General features: G+C 39.5%; 1 protein-coding gene across 1 annotated transcript in view; it reads right to left on the bottom strand.

Annotated features, from left to right (window-relative positions):
- The window catches only part of PPM1E (protein phosphatase, Mg2+/Mn2+ dependent 1E), a 210,882-nt gene that overhangs the window by 12,242 nt on the left and 184,908 nt on the right, over positions 1 to 13,732 (bottom strand). The window contains exons 4-6 of the mRNA XM_036755198.1: positions 5,331 to 5,519; positions 2,573 to 2,716; positions 2,186 to 2,279 (exon numbers count right to left, since the gene is read on the bottom strand). Of these exons, the coding sequence (XP_036611093.1) occupies positions 2,186 to 2,279; positions 2,573 to 2,716; positions 5,331 to 5,519 (427 nt within the window). The remainder of the gene's footprint in view (positions 1 to 2,185; positions 2,280 to 2,572; positions 2,717 to 5,330; positions 5,520 to 13,732) is intronic.

Here is a 13,732-nt window from a genome sequence, read left to right on the forward strand (position 1 = left end):
GCTTTTCACCTGCTCTTGTGTGGGGTGTGTCACATTCATGACATTTCGCCCCCAAACTTGGTGGGAGGGCATGAATCCATGTCATGCTAGAAGCAGCATTAACCTTTTATCTTCGAGCTACCCCCTCCATCGACATGGAAACTCAATATGCCCTCTTCAGCCTCTTATGTCTGAAGGGCTCATGAGGAGGAAACAACTGAAAAGGATTTCATTTCTAAAGATACAGATTATATTTACATTGTAAGTGGAAAATGTTTTTCCCCCAATCTAGAAAAACCTTAGTAGTCAAGTATCATTCATTTAAGACTGAGGAGAGAGATGTTTCCAGTTTCCTTCTTGACCTTACTCCCTTCCATTTCCTTTTTGGTAGGTTGGTTGGTTCTTTAGCAAGTAGCAAAGATTCCTATGCTTAATATATCTGAAGATGATTCACAGGACTTCTGATACTTTTGGAATCAAATAGATTTAATACAGAATATAGTCTAGAAATTAGATTTTTTCCTTTGGGCTTTTTGTTCTAGAATCTTTTACTAACTGTAGTTATAAAGAAATGTATTTCCTCTCTCTTACTTGCAGCTCCCCACATTTGGGCCCTTCAACAGCTTGTTAACACCTCTACCAAAGAGTAGGCGAGAGGGAGGTGAAGCTCAGAGAATCCTTTTAGCTCCTGTTAACAGCCTTGGAATGGGAGATGGTTAAAATTAATGAGTGAAATTAGATTGGAGGATTATGTATAAATTTTATTTATCCCACCCCTGTGCCCAGTTCCTAGGGAGGTTGGCATTTGTCACTACAACCTTGAAAGTGAGTACAAATCACATATACTCAGCTGAAAGAAAATCAAGACAAGTAGGATTCTTCTTAAAATAAAAATTGCGAAATCATGTTACAAATAAAAAAAATAGATACTAGAGAACATTGTAGGCTATTGTCAGAGTCATTGTTGTGACATGGGTAAGTAAGAGTTTGGCCACAATGTGAAGCCTGAAATTTTGGGCTTAGTGCCCAAAGTGAGTGCATGTGGTCTCCAAGGGAGCCAGAACTACATACAACCTGGTCCTCCCATTTCACAGCCTTTCATTATTCCAGCAAACTCAACTGCCTCCTCCATGGGCCTTATGATTTAGAGGGAGACAGTTCCATTTAACTTACCTTTGTTCTTCCAAGAGGCTCAGAGAGCTCAGTGTAGTAGGACACTAAAAGGTTTCATAATAATTAGCCCCAAGGTTATCCAGCAAAATGCCATGATAAACAATAAACAAAGTTAGAAAGAATTTTCCACCTAAAAATACAAAATATTTTCTGACAGTTACCTCTTGTTTACATTTTTATTAAACCTGTACATGATGGCTTCAGATAGCAAGCCAGACCTCAAAGAGCAAGTGTTACTGTTGGCCAGGTTTACCTGCCAGTTCCAGTCAATTTAGAGAGCTGGAAAACTGACATTTTACCCTTCATGAGCTGTATCAACATGTTTCAATTCTGGTCTTGAAGCTCCTCAAAAAACTTTGCATAATTAAGCTGGAATGCTACTGGAATTCTTTCTTGTTTTCCCTATGCCAGATAATTCTAACATACTTTTAAAAAATTAAAATATTTTTGTTAAAATTAATATTCATTCATTGAGGGCAACAATTGCAGTTTCATTCTAAGAGACTACCATATTCTAAATGGTAGAAGAAAAACAAATAGGAAATTTTTAAGGCAAACCAGGGGTTGCTAGCTGAACTGCCATAGGTGAATCTGCATGAAGTAAAAGATGTGGTCTCTGGCCCTATGCCATCATCCCGTGCGTCAGTCAGGGAAACCTGTGACTGTGCATCAGATAAGAGTAGAATGAGATGAGGTGAAGGGCAGCATGATTTCAAGCAGCAGCTCTCCTTAATATGAGTCACAGGCTGCTCTCAATAAAGAAGACAGAAGACCTGTAGGCCCTGCGTGCTTAGGTTTTCTTTTTTCATTTTGATAATGGAATTTAAACATAAGCCTCCACAGACAAAACAATATGAATCGGTAATTAAAAGTAAGAGAGACTTCCCTTAATTGCTGTTTAAATGGTTCCACGAGTTCTTTCATAATGGAAATTGTATTTTCTCCAGTTTCTCAGTGCTATCATAGTGAATGCATAGGGGGCAGGTGAGGACGGGGGCATGCTGGAGAGTCTTAATGAGTTATAATTTCTTACCAATAGCTCTCGAGACAGACAGACTTCCATTCACTCTCCAGGCACCAAACCAGACCACACATCCTCCAAGGGCCTCAATTCGTTGCTTCTCATCCTGAATCACAGTGTAGCACATAAGAGAAAAACAGAAAATATAACGTCAGCAGGCCGTCTGGAAGTGATAAGGATTAGAACAAGGGATGTCATTCAGTTGCCATCAGGCATGCATGACATACAGCCATTTCCCAGAAACATGCTTTTCCTTTTTCCTTTTTTTCCAGGGACTTTATGGGGGCTGGTTGCTGGGGGAATAATGACGATTATTATGATAAAACATAACAGTACGAGCAGTTTGCTGGAAAACACACCTTGGATTATTGTGGCCCAAAGAAAGAGGTTCTGGCTCACCTCTCTATCCGGCTTGTGTGGCTTCATTAATTCTACAGCTTGGCCCTTCCTCACAAGCATGACCTGAGAGTCACCCAGCCAGGCTACGTGGAGCATGTTGCCTCGGATAAATGTCACCACACCTGTGGTCCCGCAGCGTAAGCTCTGAAAGTGGTTAATGCAAAGCCAGTATAAACAAAGATCCAGAGGCACTGAATTCTCATTGAAAACTACATTCACATTCCTACCAAGCAGGGAACAGGTAAACCATTAATAATACTTCATACTTGTACATCATACTTTTAAAAAACATTTTCACGTGTGATACCTCATTTGATCCTCTTAAGAACCCTTGTCCAATGTCATATAGATCCAGATCCAGATCCAAGTTCCTCTACCTCCCAGGGCAGGGCTTCTCCCCGCTGTGTCATGTGTCTCAAAGGCACGACTAAAGCATCATTTGGTCAGGTAAAAATCATAGCCTCAGGTCCCATCATTTGTAAAACTACGATTTAGAGCATTTCACTTGAAGGGGAAAATGGAGCCAACGCTCTGATGCCTCTAGATGGAACATGTGAAAGCATCCAATAATTGTTGTGCTCCATAGAGTACCATGGTTTATATACTCTTAGCACAAAGCATGTTCTGAGACATGCACAACTACAATGAAACTTATATAAAATGTTTTCTAGAGGCCTAGGTTTGGGTAATATTACATGTGGGGAAACTTTCCCCTTCAATTACTGTTGCATTTAGAATTTGGAATCCTAGGAGGAGCAAGAAGGTCTTCCGATTCCCAGGGCTCTTAAAGGTGCTGATGTTGCCAGCAGACCAACATGACAGATCCATTTGACTTAAATGACCCATAGGTGGATAAAGGCACATCTGTACTCCCCCTTTTAATCTCCCCTCCTCACTACCCATCTCCTGCATTGGGAAAATTCGTTGTTTGTTATAAATCCTCGCCCACCAATAGAATGTCTTCCCACACAGAACGTTCGGATAATGCAGCCCCGTTAGTACAAATTATGGAGACGTTTTACTGCATATGCTCCGGAGAGAACAGGAGGCTGGGTTGTTTCACAACAGGAATAGCTACTTTTTTTTCTCAGCAGTTAACAGCACATGGAAGCACAAGAGGGAACTTGCTGTGCGAGATCTAAGTTATTTAAGGTAGTAGCAAACTGTTGGGGAGACTGAGGCACATTGGAACTTCAGACAAAACAAGTAAGCATGGATACAGTCAAGATTACTGGAGTACTCTTGAAGAAACAGAAGAAGGATATGGGGGAGAGAAAAGACTGAAAGGCACGCTTGGTTTCAGGGATGGGCTTATCTCTAGATCATTTGTCAGGGTATCATGTTCCAGGCTCAAAGCAGAGGGAGAATTACCATAAGAGAAAAAGCCAGGAGGCTGCGATTTTGGGAAGGTTTAGGGGATTAGCATCCAGCACAAAGTATAGCGTTCAATCAATAAAACCTTTTCTATTTAATCTAGGCTTTGTTTAATGCATCTTTTTATTTGATTTCCCATTATTCCCCATTTACTTAGTTCCTGGTTCATAGTAGGCAACAAATCCTTGTTGAACTGCACTGACTTTAACTGTAAAAGTCTAGTGACTGCTACCACTGGATTTGCATTTAACCTAGACAGGCCTTAGGATCATCAGAAGATCTCTGTGGGAGATCTCTGTGGGATCCCGAGGTTCACTAGGGCATGGAGCATCAAGAATTCTGGACCACATTCTGAGCTCTCCTACTGGTTTACTTATGTGAGTTTTCCTAACTGAAATGGGTAAAATGGTCATGCACACACCGCACTCAGCCCCTTCCATGAAAGAATTAATGTTTCTGTTATGAGAGAGTCACTTTCTCTCTGTGCAATCAATTTCTTTAAGAAAAAACTACTTTTCATTTTGTTCCTAGTTAAGACTTAGAGCACTCAGTGCTATATTTAATTATTTACCCATGGCTCAAAACGATTAATTAGGTTGAAGTTCCCACTGTTTATCCGAATATCTCATTTCTGTTGTTCGGAGTCAGTAAATATTCAAGTCAGTAAATGTTTAAATAACAGAAATCATTAGCATACAGAAAACAAGCTCAAACTTTTTTATTCTGGCAAGAGGAAATTTGGCTCTGAGGCCATCTGAGACTAACGATAATTGAGACCAGACTAACAGGGTGAGTAATCCCAATCAATTACAATACATTGTAATCCCAGTTCTTTTCCAAGGCTCTTAACATAGGGAACTAAAGTGGTCTTTTCCACTTATTTACAGTTTGCTGACTTAATGACCATATCCAAACTTATTAGCAACAGAAAGGGGAAGAAATGATTATGGTGTGACTGATAGACATTGAGGATTAAGAAAATAAAAACTTATCTGACAAATCCAGTGGTAAGAAATTTCTAGAAAATTATAGCCCAAGAACTTCTATATAGTATGCCTAAAATTACCGTAAAGTTAGGACTGTGTTCATGAACCGTTAACTCACTTAGCATGGTCTGCACATGGTGAGTGAGAACTACAATGGAATTCAAGGTGTGGCTTTAGGAGTAGAGTCTGCATGAGAACGCCAACGTGTGTAAATGCCAAGATTGGAGGTAGGAAGGGAGGCAGTGCTAAAGGAAGTGAAATCTGAATCCAAATAGCCCTTTAGCCACAGACTAAAGTAGTGGACCAGGCTATTTATTTTTTTAGTCTGAGTTTCAGGGCAAAAATGATTCTCCAAATGTTCTTGGGCCCACAAGTGCTCACATGAAGAAGTTACAAACCTCCCTGGCTGCTTTCTGCACAAAACGCTCATCGGTCACCCGGAAGGCCCGGCACAGTGCCTCAGCAGGGTCATGGGGGAACATTTCCTGGCGTACTAAGTTCACATGGAGGTGGACAGAAGCATAAATGGCAGCATCTACTCCGCCATGCCCATCAAACACTGCAAAGTAAGCTTGTTCTTCTTGATCCTGTCAAAGGAAACAGAGCAATTGTTCGATGTGCTAAAATCAGATAAACTACAGTCCTTAAAATTCCCATTACCCATTCTCTTCCTCTTCTTCCACCTCCCTGCTCCCTTCCCCCCAAGTTAGCTGCCTCCATAACAAGACAAAACATTTCCCTTTTCTAGCAACTGCTGAAAGTACCTGCAATATCAGGGCCTTTGTGTTTGCATCCCAGCAAGCTAGAATACACATGCCCAATTAGCTCAGGCTGAACTGCCCCTTTCTCTGGAAGTTTGCACCATGGAAACCACCCACACACATTTACTTCAAACCTTCCCCATGCAGCCAAAGCAAACAAATAAAAAGCAGCATGAGAAGGAGATAAGTAAATGCCTTTATAGATTGGAGACATTAAAATAACATTAAAAAAACCCTATGTAGACTATAAACCATTGGTATAACACATATGTGGATATGTATATTATACAGACACACCTCATGACACCAAAATTCTCACCGTACGAAGCCCAAATTCTTTAAATCAGCTTGCCATCTAACCCCTTTGGTCACAAAGACAAGGATGCTCAACCACCAGATTCCGGTTCTCAGCCCGTCCCAGAAGTTCTTTAATCGTCACAGCTCAGCATGGCACTGTGGCTAAGAGGGCAGCCTTGGAAGCAGGAAAAGCTGAGTTCAAATCCTGCTTCTAAGACATACCAGCTGTGTGATACTGGCAAGGCACTTAACCTCTGCCCTAGGCTAAGACCATGAATTATAGAGGAATTACTGCTCTGTAGCCATCCATGCTGGGAGGTCCCCAAACTGATGATCATAGGTCTGGACCAAAAATCAATTCTTATCTGGAGAAGAGGTTAATGTTTCTTTGGACTACTGGTTCCCAGGCTTCCTTGGTGAGACTGTGATTTCAGCTGCAAATCTTTTTATTCCTGGGACTTAGGAGAGCTGGATTTTAGGCCGTCCCAGGCCACTCATTTGTTGAATAACCAAGCTGCTTGATTTTTTCCGTGCCTCCATTTCTTCCATCTGTTAAATAGGATGAGTGATATGAACCTCATAGAGATGTTATGAGGATCCAATAAAATGATAGTTTGGGAAGGGCCCTGAAAATAGAAGGTCTCTTTTATCCTTTTTTTTAAATATAGACCAACTTCTTTTTATAACTTTACTCCTTCAAGAGAGATTCAAAATGGATCCAAAAAGGAATTTGGATAAATTTGTGAATGATTGAATTAATAAAAAGGAACTCAGACCTTACAGGGGCATCATACCTCCTTCCCCAAAGAACATTCTTTGAGGCTTCAGCAAAAGCATATAAGACAGAATGGACTGTGAATGGTTTTAATACAGTAGAAGTTTTCCTATGTCCATAAGACCACAGAAAGAGAGAGCAGCAGGATGAAATGAAGGCGTATTTTTAAAAGATTCTTTTTCAAGATTTTTAAGATAAGGGCAGCTAGGTGGCACAGTGGATAGAACATTGCCCTGGAGTCAGGAGGACTTGAATTCAAATCTGGCCTCAAACACTTACTAGCTGTGTGACCTTGGGCAAGTCACTTAACCATGAGTGCTTCCAAAAAAAAAAGATTTTTAAGATACACATCTTTTTAAGGTGCTTGATGGCAAAGAGGAAGGAATCAGTTAAGACACTGGAGGTGCTAAGCAGAAAAATAATACTTGGAAGTGGGGAGGTACAATCCAAAGGAAAAGAGTATGAGTATGCTTGAAGAGGACGGAGGGCAGCATTGCCAGACTGATCTTTCTAAAACAGCTTGCACTGCGTCATTCCTTCTGCTCAGTGACTCCATATTATTGCCTGAGGTCTACCAAGGTTGGCGAGAGTAGGGGAGGAATGAAAAGGCACGTTTTCTGTGAGAAACCCCTGAAGCTTGAACCCAGTCCTTACAAACCCAGAGCTTCAGGCCTGGACCACAAATCACGTCTCTAACATTCTAGACTAAATCATTTAGGACCTAATTCTGGGCTCTTAATTGACATCTGTAAATGATTTGCATTGAAGTGGTTCATAAACAGATTCTCATATAGGATTACCCTGCTATTATAATTATAGTACATCTTTTAAACTGACTATCTCAAAGCATACTGCAAAATGAAGTAAAATCCAGGGGATTTGAGGAGGCAGCACGCTACAATGCAAAGAATGCTAAATCTGGAGCTAGGGAACCCAGGGATGTAACTAGCAGTTCTGGCACCCAGTTCTAGCAACGTGGAATTTAATCAGGTTTTTTTAGAGACAAATTCATTTTGAGGTTGCAGATTAAGGACACCACCTTATGGGAACAGATCTATCCATGGTCAATGCAGTGACACGGCAGAGATACATCGAACCCAGGGCCTCAGATTCCAAATCTCATGCTCTTTCCAGTTGTGTCTGACTCTTCATGACTGTATCTGGGGTTTTCTGGGCAAAGATACTAGAGTGGTTTGCCATTTCCTTCTTCGGCTTATGTTACAGTTGAGGAACTGAGGCCAACAAGGTTACATGACTTGCCCTGAGTCACCCAGCTAGTAAATGTCTGAGGCCAGATTTGAACTCACAAAGATGAGTCTTCTTGACTCCAGGCCTAGTATTCTATCCCCTGAGCCACCTAGCTGCCCAATCATTGTTGTTCGTCCTTCGTTTCTGAAGAAGACCAATGACATCACAATGTTAGGGTCAGGGTGTGGTGTGTTTGGCTGTGGCTGATCAGTCCAATATGATTGGGAAGGCACTACTACAGATCAGACACAAGTGGTCCATTAGAACATTCAGAGTAGAAGTTTTGCAATCCTCATTGCAATCAGAGTACACTTAATATAACACTGTCCCTTATAGTTATATGGTTGTAGATAGGATTGGAAGTTATCTTGGTTCACCTCTTTTCCCTTCTTTAGATTATAAACTCCTTGAGAGTGAGATCTGTGTGACAGGAAATGTCTATCCCAGCACCCTCATACTGACTTACCAACCCTGGCATATAGCAAGCAGGAACAGGGTGATCATTTGAAGCAATGGGCCAGGGCTGATGTGATTCAAGAAATAAAATCAAAAGCAGCAACTGCTTCAGCAAACAGCACCAAGAACCTTGAATCAAAGAGCAGTCCCAATATGTACACGGCACGGTAGCAGCTATTGTCACACATGGGGCTTTTGAGTCATATGTGCGTGGACTTGAGTCACCTCAGAAAACAAGCAATACAACACATCTTTGTGCACACATGGCTGGACTGCACCAGACAGCTGCTGATATGCCTTTGAACATACACACAAAATAGTCAACCTTGGCAGCCATCTAAAAATGTAGAATATTATGGTTTGTAATTTTAAAAGTGATATTCAAATACAAATTTATGAAGAGTGGCAAGGGACAAGTAAAAGAAAAAAGACCTATTTCTATATTAGTTTGTTATGTCTTAACAGTAAGAACTACTTGATGCTAACAAGAAAATTATTAAACTAACATGGATAATACAGGCCTAGTTTATCAATTACATTTCTTTCAAGTGTAAGTCCAGCTACTTTTTCTTTGTTAGGGGTCAAGATATGTATATGTACATATATATATGTATGTATGTATGTATACATATACACACATACATACATATATAATTTATTTTCCCCCCAAATACATGTAAGGACAATTTTTAACATTCATTATAAAAATTTTTGAATTCCAAATTTTCTCCCTCCCTTCTTCTTGCTCCCTGAGACAGCAATTTAATATAGGTTATACATGTGCAATCATGCAACATATTTCCATATTAGTCATACTGTTAAAGAAGACACTGACCGAAAGGAAAAAAATGCACAAAAAAGTGAAAAATAGCATGCTTCGATCTGCATTCAGACTCCATCATGTCTTTCCCTGGAGGTGGATAGCATTTTTTATCATGAATCCTTTGGAACTGTTGCCAAGATATTTTTTTTTTTTGAATCACAGTGAAGTCAGAATAACTGAGCTAAAAGAGCAGCATGGTGCTTTCTCAAAGTCAATCTCATGCAAAGAGAGTTAGCAGGGTAACCAAGACAAACTTGTCAGCTTTCCATAGGGCTTAAAGTTGATTTGTAGAATGTAACATTTTGATAGTCTATGTGGCTCTGAACCAAAGCTGGAATTGACACAAAACTGTAAGGAAGCATATCTACACAAGAAAGATAGAACCTGTAATCAGCAAAATCACAGATTGAGCAGAAAAAAGTGGTGGTGGGGGGGGGGGTGGGGAACCCCCTGCAAGACCACAAATACAAAAATGACAAAAAGGAAAATGATAATTATTGGAGAGATTGTGGGAAGACAGAAACATGACAATTATTGGTGGAAATATGAATTGCTCCAACTATTCTGGAAAGCACTTTGGAATTATATCTAAAAGTTACTAAACTGTGCATACCCTTTGACTCAGTGATACCATGACAGGCTTAGACACTCAAAGATGTCAAAGATGGGGAAAGGGCTCATATGTACAAAAACATTTACAGCAGCACTTTTTGTTGAAGTAAAAACTGGAAACGTAGTGGGTGTCCATTAAGTAGGGAGTAGAATATAATGGAATGTTATGGTAAGAAATTACGGGAGGTAGATTCAGAGAAACCTGAGAAGATATATATAAACTGATACAGCAGAAAGTGAGCAGAACCAGAACAATTTATACAATGATGATAATTTCGCAAAGGAAAATAATGCTGAAAGACATAAGAACTTTGATCAATGCAAGGACCAATCTTGACTCTAGAAATCTAATGAGGAATCAGGCTTCTCACTTTTTGGCAGAGAGGTGGTGGGTACAGAAGGCAACATAGAGGGTCTCATTTTAAGCTTAAAACACTTCTTAGAATTTTGGGATGCCCTATATTTTCAGACACAGTCAATGTGTCTATTTGTTTTGCTTGACATATATATATGTCTACAACATATAGTTGTAGAGAGGACCTTTATTTGCAGGAGGAGAATTGGGCGGGGGAGTAAGTAATGTAATAGTGATGAAAAAAAAAGGAGAAAAAGAATGCCAATGAAATTTCAAAAATATATAGAAGAGAAAGAAAGGAAGTTCAGAAGATAAGAAGAACAATTATTGCACTATTCTTATTAAATTTAATATATACTGTTACCAAGCTGTTGACTCTCTTTTCATAATTTTCTTGCCTCACTCTCATTTCTTTTCCCAATTTTTCCTCTACCTCTCTTATTTGATTTTTAAAATCCTTTTTGAACTCTTCCAGAAATTCTTTTTTGGGTACTGAGACTAATTCACATTTTTCTTTCAAGCTTTGGATGTAGCTGTTTTGATACTGTTCTTCTGAGTTTGTGTTTTGCTCTTCCCTGTCACCATACTAACTTTCTATGGTCATGCTCTTTTTTTTGCTCATTTTCCCAGCCTATTTCTTGATTTGTAACTTTTATATTACTGTTGAGCTCTGTTCCCAGCATGAAAGAGGCACTGTCCCAAGCTTCAGACCTTTTTTGCTGCTGTTTTCAGAGCTAGTTCTGTGAGACTGTAAGTTTTTGGTGCTTCCAAGGTAGTATGATCTAAGGAGAGATGTGGTCACTGCTCTCCTAGTCTGTGCTTTAGTCTTTATCCAGAAAGGGACCTTGTTCCCTGTAGCCACAAGTGCTAATGCTCCTCTTGGCCCTGGAGCTGTGATCCAGAATTACATGTAGACAACAAAACAGGGTCCTGAACCCAACACCATCAAAAAGTCCCCTGTAATTTTTTTATGACCAGTTGTTTGACTCCCTTACTGTCTGTGGGCTGAGAGCTCCCAAAGCTGCTGCTGCTGCTGCTGCTCCTGCCTTCAAGGTATACTGCACGTTCCAGGCCTCCCCACTACCATAGGGTGACAGAACTTTGCTGCTGACTTCTTAAGTTGTCTGGGACCGGAAAATTTCTTTCATCCCTACATTTTATTGGCTCTGCCACTCCAGAATTCAATTTGAGGTATTATTGTAAAGTTGGTTGGAGGAGAATTTGGTAGAGTTCAGGTGAGTCCTTGCCTCTACTCTGCCATCTTGGCTCCGCCCCTAAATTTAATATACATCTAAAGCAGTTCACAATTTCAATACTCAATCCCAGCCTTTTGTTCTTTGTATACTGAAATGTTCATGCTTAATATATGAGGCTAAAAACCATTCCCTAATCATTAAGTGGTCAAAAGATGAGAACAAACAGTTCACAAAATAATGGCAAACTATTGACAATCATATGAAAGAGTGCTCTCAGATCACTAATAATAAGAGAAATGCAAGTCAAAACACCTCTGAGGTTTAACCTCATACCCAAAAAATTGGCAAAGATAACAAAAGAAGGGAATAGTCAATGTTGGAGGGGTTGTGGAAAGACAGGCACACTAGTGCATTGTTGCTTTTGCTATGAAACAGTATGACCCTTTTGGAAAGCAATTTGGAATTATGCAAAGAAAACCTTTTGACCCAGAGATTCCACTGGTGAGCATATACCAAATAAGTCAATGACAGGTTCCACAGGCACCAAAATATTTTATAGCAGCATTTTTTTAACAGCAAAGAATTGGAAACAAAATAGAAGCCCCATGGTCAGGGCATGACTAATAGAATGACCAACAAAATGACTAACAAAGACAAATTATGGTACATGGATGCAATAGACTGTTACTACGTTGTAAGAAATGATGCAGAAACAGAATGGCACAGGAGATAAGGAGCTGGCTTTGGAGTCAGGAATACTTGCTTTTACATCCTGCCTCTGACATATATGTATATATACACATATGCACATACATATGTATACACATGTATATATACACATAAATGTGTATATATACACATACACACACACACACACACACACACTGGTGTGATTCCAGGCAAGCCCTTTACTCCTCAGTGCCCTGTGCAACTTTTTTCTTTTTTTGGAAACAACTGGGATTAAGTGACTTGCCCAGAGTCACACAGCTAATAAGTTTCTGAGGCCAGATTTGAATTCAGGTCCTCCTGACTCCAGGGCAGTGCTCTATCTATTATGTCACCTAGTTGCTCTGCAACTCTTTAAGACTGTAAATTGATATGTTGAAAGCATGTATGAATTTGCATTGGTAAAAAGGTATGTGTATATATATATAACCCTGAGCTCCCTACCTCAATGACGTCACTTGAAAAAGGAAATTATTAATATGATGAATATTAATATTAATATGAAACATGAAACGTATATGAACTTATACATACACCATCTTTGGCATGAAACTATTCCTGATATCTCACCAACTGATAGTACTATCCATTCCCAAAGTGCCTTGAACTTAAATCTTCTGTGTGTGTGTGTTTAGTAACCGTAGATGTATGTCATATATATACATATATATATATTTTTTTTTTTACATGTACTTGTTGTCCTTCCCATTAGAATGCAAGCTCACTTCAAGTAGGGATCTTTTCATTATTTGTACTTAGGTCTCCAGAGCCTAACAAAGTGCTTGGCACATAGTAGGTACTTAAAATATACTTATTGATTGATGGAACTTATGCAAAGTCAAGTAATCAGAACCAGGAAAACAAGGTACTCTGTTACTACGGTAATGTAAGCGAAAAGAATAAAAACAAAACAATCAAAACCAAATGTTTAAAAAGATAATGACCAAGCTTGGCTGCAAAGAAGATATAAGAGAAGGCCCCTTCCCTGCCTCCACATCTTTGCAGAAAAAGGGGACCATAGGTGTGGAACACTGTATACACGTCAAACTTATCTGATGTGTTGGTTACTTTTGTACAACTGCCTCCTTCCCCCAACTTTCATTTTTTTTTTGTTATAGGGATTGTTGTCTAGGAAAGAGAGACCAAGGGAGTGGGTTACATTAGAATATATAGGTAATATAAAAACAAGATATCAATAAAGTATTTTTAAAAAGAAATGCACATATTTGTTAAGTTCACAATTTTAAAAAAGAAAGATGAAGCCTACAGCCACCATTTGGCTGTTCTATGCACTTAGAATGCACCCACCTACTCATCATTTAAAATTCTTAGCTTCCTTCAAATCAAATGTTCAAATAAGATAATATTTATAAAGCAATCAGCACAGTGCTGAGCACATAGTAAGTGTTTAATAATGTTATTTCCTCCTCCTTTTTTCCTTCCTTTTTTCTCTCCTTTCCTCTCTTTTCCTACTCTCTATCCTTCCCTCCCTCCCTCTTTCCTTCTGTCTTCTTTCCCTCTCTTTTCTTCTATTCTTCCCTCCTTTTTTCC

This window comes from Trichosurus vulpecula, chromosome 4, assembly GCF_011100635.1.
Source record: "Trichosurus vulpecula isolate mTriVul1 chromosome 4, mTriVul1.pri, whole genome shotgun sequence".
NCBI classification, from domain to species: domain Eukaryota; kingdom Metazoa; phylum Chordata; class Mammalia; order Diprotodontia; family Phalangeridae; genus Trichosurus; species Trichosurus vulpecula.